Source organism: Antedon bifida, chromosome 4 (assembly GCF_963402885.1).
Source record: "Antedon bifida chromosome 4, ecAntBifi1.1, whole genome shotgun sequence".
Classification (NCBI taxonomy): domain Eukaryota; kingdom Metazoa; phylum Echinodermata; class Crinoidea; order Comatulida; family Antedonidae; genus Antedon; species Antedon bifida.
This window is the reverse complement of record NC_136229.1, coordinates 31,551,011-31,558,426: the sequence shown is the minus strand read 5'-3', so window position 1 is coordinate 31,558,426 and position 7,416 is coordinate 31,551,011. Positions and strand designations below refer to the sequence as shown.

General features: G+C 30.6%; 1 protein-coding gene across 1 annotated transcript in view; it reads left to right on the top strand.

Annotated features, from left to right (window-relative positions):
* LOC144839334 (polycystin-1-like protein 1) overlaps positions 1–7,416 on the top strand; it is a 65,334-nt gene continuing 57,918 nt past the window's right edge. Inside the window, exons 1-4 of the mRNA XM_078694650.1 lie at positions 1–145; positions 5,052–5,166; positions 5,755–5,853; positions 6,473–6,651. Of these exons, the coding sequence (XP_078550776.1) occupies positions 67–145; positions 5,052–5,166; positions 5,755–5,853; positions 6,473–6,651 (472 nt within the window). The 5' untranslated portion in view covers positions 1–66. The remainder of the gene's footprint in view (positions 146–5,051; positions 5,167–5,754; positions 5,854–6,472; positions 6,652–7,416) is intronic.

The following is a 7,416-nucleotide window of genomic DNA, read 5'->3' as shown; positions in this document are numbered from 1 at the left end:
GATAAAGTTGGTTCTTGTCATTTCTTGAGAAAGTTCTTCGAAGAATGGGATATCAGAAGTGGCATAATGCATATTCAAATGGCTAACATTCGCCTTATGCTTTTTAGTTGGATTTTAGTGCTATGTTTTATCAAGTCGTGTTTCGGTAAGTGATGTCATCTTTAGATTTTGTTATTTAAATGTTCTGCGGTTTTATCAAAGATCTACGGGACGCTCGCAATGAGTGGTGGAGCGGTTTCGTTCAGTGTACTCAACTTAACTACCGCTATGATGGTGTGCCTAGAGCTGGGCTTAGCTCGATACAGCCTGTGTCAAAATAACAATGGAAAACAGTATATATTATTATAATAATTACAAACCAGTCACAAGAAAGTACAGTCTCTATCGATTGGTATTTTAGTCGTTATTTACTTTCCTAAATATTAAGTGTAAACGTCCTAGTATTATGTAAATAAAGTATTCATTCTAAGGCTAATCTATTTCATCTTCTCTATCAATCTGTTTACTGATTATGTAACAACAACTCCAAAAGATAAATACAACATAACATGCACGTTGAAATACTATGCATTATAAAGAAATACTTGTTTAACGTCACATCCTAAAAAAAATATGGGTTTGCCGAATTTTCATGAATACCGTACACGGTTTTTGTGCTACAGACACATGCACATGTTTTTATTTATTTATTTATTTCGGTATAAAAATACAATACAAAAAGCAGCAAAAGCTTTAAGAATTGCATGTACATACTAAAAATATAAACATTAAAACACGATGGGCAGCACACACAAGGAAAATCAATACAATATAGTAGGCAATAACAAAAACCATATAAAATTACCATTAAAAAAAATACCACTGTTTTTTTGCGACGTTATGCTACACTGTATGTTTTTTATATGAATTTTAGGCAATGAAAACATTTTTTATATTTTTTAAAATCATTCAGTGATGTAGGCCAAACTTTTTAAAGAACATTTTAACACTCACAGTAAATTTTATTTTTTATACAATCCTCCGTTATGATTTTTAAATTAACACGGTGTCCTGAAAATCACCTGAAAACGTTATGTTAATGTTATTTTTGTTTTTCAAGTGTGGCTGGTCATGACGTTTGCAATCTGCCACCTACCCTCCACAATTTTCCAACCAGCTTTTCCAACATTTTTTTTGTTTTCCTTCTGGTGGTTAAATTTAAAATGAATAATGAGCCGTAAGAAAAACATCTTCAATGTTTATTTGACTATGGCATAAACGACATCGCAACTTCACCTTACATTTAATAATGTACACCACAAATGTACATAAACTGTTTCAGGCATTCATATTCATTCTATTCTAAGTTAACTTCCACATCAAATCATCTCCATTCTCAACTTGGTTTTTCCAGTTATCTTTACTGTATGTGTCCGACAATTCATTCATTCATACTCCACTATTCTTCCTCACATTGACTATTGCCATAGTGTTTGGGGAATCAAATTTGAAACCAATATTGACCAAATACAGACAATTCAAAATAAAGCCTTTTGCATCATCCTTAAAGCTCATCTTCTCACACTACCAATCAACATTACAAAGTTCACCTTCCTCTTCGTGCAGTACTGTACACCTTCTTAATCTTATCAGTAAATCATTTTAAGTCTGTTTTAAACAAATACCCTGATACCGAAAGAAAAGTTGCTACTGTATGTAACTCCTACTGAATGTTTTCTCCATCTGGGATAAATTATATTTTTATGGAATTCTGAATACAATTATTTAATGAATTAAATATTTAAAAAATGTTTACAACTTTTTAGCTTCCATGGAATTACAAAAATATTTCCCTAAAAAAAATTGTTTTTATAAATAAAAATGCGCAGAGTTGTCCAACAATTCAGGCTCCAGATTTCATGTCAAAGGTCAGTGTTTTAAAAGTACTGGGATATAAAAATTCTGAATTTAATGGTATAAATGACTGAATGGAGCACTTTGAAAGGACAAAGCTGAATGTTACAAATAAAGAATGCTGTAAAACAGTGTCTGACAAAAGTAGTATTTTTCTTGTTAAATAAAAAAATCTGTATTCTACTTTACACCAGAAAAAATTGCATGTTCGTGATAATTTTTGGAGCAGCCCAGTAGGCCTGTCCTGGGAAAAAACATAATCACCAAATCCTAAATTCTCAATTGTCAACTTTTTAAAAACATTTTGATAAAAAACAGTAGTTCACTTTGATTTATAATCAAAGGAAGTACTTTAGAACCATTCATTGCAATAATTTCCTTAATAGATATCATAGAAAGATAAATGATGTCCATTGATAGTTTAAAATATTTGCATGCTGTGCACATCCTTATCTACAATGCACATGCACATCACTGTAGGACAATCCAAAACATTAGATTTGTATCATGGAGTTACAAACTGTAGTCTTATGTTTATACACAACAAATGATATGTCTGTTTTTATAATTTATTGTTTATTGTACAAAATTATTACAATCATGAAACAGTACAATCAAACCTCTATTCATTTGTGCTTTTATAGTATATTAATAAATGTTTATCTATATGTCTATAATGTCTGTCTATAATATACTATTAAAGAAACCAGATAGATATATATTTTTTTAATTTAAATTTTTAAACCTAAAACAGCAGAAACAAATCTGCCACTTACACTCAGCTTGGTTTACAGAAACAAAGACAACAAGAAAATTCAGATATTATTGTTTGATAATCAAATCAACAAAAATAGACACAACTATGTTTTCTCCTAAAAATACTGTAAGTTTCCATAAGTTTCTATACAAACAAAATTACTAAACTAATTATTAAAATACCATGATTGAAAAACAAGTTATTTCATTTCACACATTTTATTTCCTAAGCTCATTTGATATTCATTTTTTTTGTAGAAAATAACAAATATTTGACCTAGAATCTAAAACCCATTGTCTGAGTTTGTTCTCACCAATTTTCAATTCAGTTGAGAGGCATATGCCGCAATTTTCTATTCAAATTACTTAATTAACTCAAGTTGTTAATGAATGGTCCTGTCAGGACTTGCTTTACCCTTGCTTCAGTGACTACAGTATGTTTACAGGGTAAGTGAAACGTGTTTAATGTCTGTTATAAGATCCAACAAAGAGGATCATTGTGTCGATATGTTGGCCTAGCATTTTTAATTATATTTCATACTTACGGAATTGTTTTTGATTTTGACTAGTGCTATAACTAGACCACATAGGATGTTGATCTAAAACCACCTACATAATTTTTAAACATTTATTATTTTTAATAAAGTTAGTCAGACTTTATACTATGTCAGGGGTGGATCCAGCATTATAGATAAGGGGGTGGGGAGCTAAATATTTCATAAATGATAAAAAAGATCCGTCGGGTTGCAGAAAAATAAAAATAGTCATTAATTAATTTTCAAAAGACATGGCTGTTTACAATTAGTTGTTTTTAAGTTTGGCAATCCGGTACACAGCCCAATTGCAACATCGTAATGTTGACTGGCAAAGTTACAGGTTTGTTTTTTAATTTAAAAACTGATAGTACTCTAGAATATTAAATATTTTTTTAAAGATATAAGAACTGGACTGTTAAATCAGTAGGTGGTACAATGGGTAAAAAATGGTAGCTACTGGGACGGCAGGATGTAACTCCCTATTGGATAGCTTACAGTATTTTGAGAGATAAATGACGTTTTAAAGTGAAAAAGTGCAGTTACCTAACACATAGTACCAAAATGGACAGTATATTAATTTCTATTGAAAGATGTCAACATTTTTTTATAATGAAATCAATTGTTTAGAAATATGTTTTAATAAAATTACGTTGAATGTTTTAAAATAAAAAAGTGCAGTGACCTCAGTGTGGAAAGCTCTGCAAGATGTGTACCCAAGTACTTTCACTTGTAAATTGAGGTTTCTGCTGATTTCTTACCTTATTCATGACCGACATATGAACCTATTAACGTAAGGATGTGGTATTATTGTACTCTACAGTAATAATATTCTTCAAATTAATCTACCAATGATTGTAATTTGTTGTCCAGACAGAAACCATATCACCTTTCTAGTTTTACAATTTGTTATTTATTTAATTTTACTATTAAAATCATTTTCTGCTGAGTGTGTTTATTTAGCAATTATAATAAAAGCATCTTAATAACATTCCATAAATACATATTTAAATTTTATTCTACTGAAAAACCAAATTGTAGACAACATTTAAACTTAATTTTGGCACAAATCCAAATGTGATATAGACTCCGAAAGTTATTAAGTTTCCCAAACAAAATGCGTCTTATACGCCAGTTATCACGTTATTTTTAACCGTTTTTACATGTCACACATTCAGGTCATAACATAGAAGTCTAAAGCCCTGTCTACACTTATCAAACTTTATGTGACAAAAAAATGTGTTGTGCCCATATATGTCATATCACTACCATATTTAAGCATATCACTATCATATTTGGGCACAACACACTTTTTTTGTCAAAACTCGTTTGATAGTGTAGACAGAGCTTAAGGCTATGTAAGTATTGGCTGTTACTTCAAGACCTACAGTACTGTAATACGCGATTCATCATGTCTCTGTAATCCAATTTTTTTCTAATTTAATAAAATACACTTACAAAGAAAGTTGTCTTGCCTTTGATATTTGAACACAGGTAAACAACTTAGAAAGAAAAGAATTAAATACTTTACAATCTGGTATAGGAAATCACATCACTCCATTTGCCTAACAGCTGAGCAGAGTATTGAACTCACCTCCATTTGTACAATCATGAACTCTGTATGCAAAACTACTTTGTGGAAACAAAAGATAGATATAAGAACACTATTTAACAGTTTATTTTATAATTTATTAATTACTTTAATAAGCAGAGATTTAGAAGTACTGCACATTGCAAGTACTGTACATAAAAATGTCCAACGAAATTCAAAAAGCTTGTTTACTATGAAAAAAAAAATGAAATAAAATCATAATTTTATAGAATAATATTTACTAATCAAAATAATGATATTGTTTATTTATTTTGTAGGTTTGTGGTACATGGGTTGTTACAGTGAACTTGAATCATCCAACTTTACTCTATATGGCAACTCAACATCACTATCATCTGGGGTAGCTTGCTCCTCTTTATGCTACTCTGAAGGGTAAATTTTCATATTTTCCAGTACAGTAGCATTTATACATGGTGTAATACCACTTCTGTGTTTTTTAAAGAAAAAAGATGATTCAAATTTTAGGAAATTTGTTGTTTTCAGGAACTGTTGTGGTTTATTTCAGTATTTCTATTACGTCTATTAGTACTAATTATCAAGTAAATTAATTAATGAATTTTTTAGAACTGTAGTCTATTTCGTGCCTAGCTTACCTGGATAAACCGAAAATAGCCCTTGCTCTAAAGAGGGAGGGCTTAGATATGAAAGTAAAAAAGTTCCTAGAACACCCCTGTACCATAATGGACTAGTCTGAAACCACTATTAAATTGTGTATGTTAGAAGAATGTGAATGTAAAACAAACATTACACATTTTCCACTCTACATTATTTTTAAAACTGATTTCAGCAGTTGCTTATTTTCAATCTTAAAACAGTGTACAGCTCATTACATCATTGTTACATCACTGATGTAACTGACACACACCTTTTTTTTCCAAGGGTTTTTTTTAATTACATCTACTGTATAAAGAATGAAGAATGGTTAGAACTGATTTTAATTCTTTTTATTTTGTTTTTCAGGTTTCTATATGCTGCTGTGAGTAATGGTGCTGAGTGTAAATGTAGTAATGTTATTGATGGTGTTGTAACAGTTAATAATAGTGCTTCCTGTTCTATAAGGTAGGTATATTTCATGATAGAAGTATTGGATGTTTATGCGTTTAATAGGGTGGGGGAGAGGAGAGGAGGGGCATGTTACAGTAATTGCAACATCAGTCCATAAATTGATCAAGGAATAACTGATAATTACAGAAGCAGGACAGAACTTCTATCTCATAATTTCCATGACGCGAACATACTATGTTACAGTCGCGTTAAAATATTTTTGTTATACCTACTTAAACTTCAATTTAACCAAACATAAAAAATGAAATGTTTTTAAAATTCCAAATTGTAATATTTATGACTAAACTTGTTTTCTGAATGTAAATTGCAACAATGCACAATGTTTACAAAAAGATGAACATGAAATAGAACTATTTGATAGAACCGTTAAATATGACTTTTACATGCGATAGAACCAATGTTCAGAGGGATATACTTATTTGTTATAAAAATCACATTAACCTTCCATTGGTTGATTGATATTTTCTTAAATCACACCCTGCACTAACCTTGTTTAAACAAAAGTTCATCGCATGCTCAGTTTCTTATTGTAAAATAATAACTTAGTTCGGGTTTTAGTATTTTATCGACAGTTTAGTAACATATTTTTAACTCACCTTTGTATCTATTATAGGTGCTTAATAGGTTATGGGCAAGTATGTGGAGGCAACTCAAGTTTAAGTATTTATTCTGTCAATGGACCGTTTATCCGTGATGTTAATGTTAACAGTGGGCATACATTAGTTCAAGAAAATACTCAAGTTTACATTCAAGCACAAGTGTTGTTTGCTGATAACCTAGACAGTCTTACAGGTGAGAATTCTGCTTAATATATTGCATAGGATAGGAGCAGCATATTTGACTAGGTGTTCCATCGCGAAAATTCTGTTTTAAAGGTTGGCGTTCTCTAAAACTTAAGCTCTGCCTACACTATCAAACTTTATGTGACAAAACAATGTGATGTGCCTATATATGGACATGATTATGTCATATCACAACCATATTTGGGCATATCACTACCATATTTGGGCACATGCTTTTTTTTTTGTCAATTGAACTAGTTTGATAGTATTGACAGAGCTTAAGGGAATCTTTTTACTTCGCTTGCAGGCTCTTTGGAGATCTGCCCATAACTATAAGATGAGGGCATATCAAGTTAATATCTTAATCTCACATTCGTAAATATAAATAATACCATGACGAGTTCCCGCGAACTGTCTAGAGATTTTGACTTTACAATAAAGAAATGGTTCTATCATTATAAAGAAAATCTATACATGATGCTTTAAATGTTTTTCACCCTGTGCATTATATGCCCACATGTTCCAAGTGACAAAAGCTGATTTGTTGTTGTTAAGCACATGTGATTCTCCTCTACATGTATGTAACATGGACTTTCAATAACCCTTATTATATTGTGTACATTATATGCGGACACATGTATGTGAATAATTTTACTAACTGATTGATGATTGAGTGTATAGCATTAAACATTCTTGCTGCATTTTTATAGCTGTAGGCCTATATTAATTAGTTAATAATTAAAGTCTTAGTAATATTATGATTAACATCAAAATG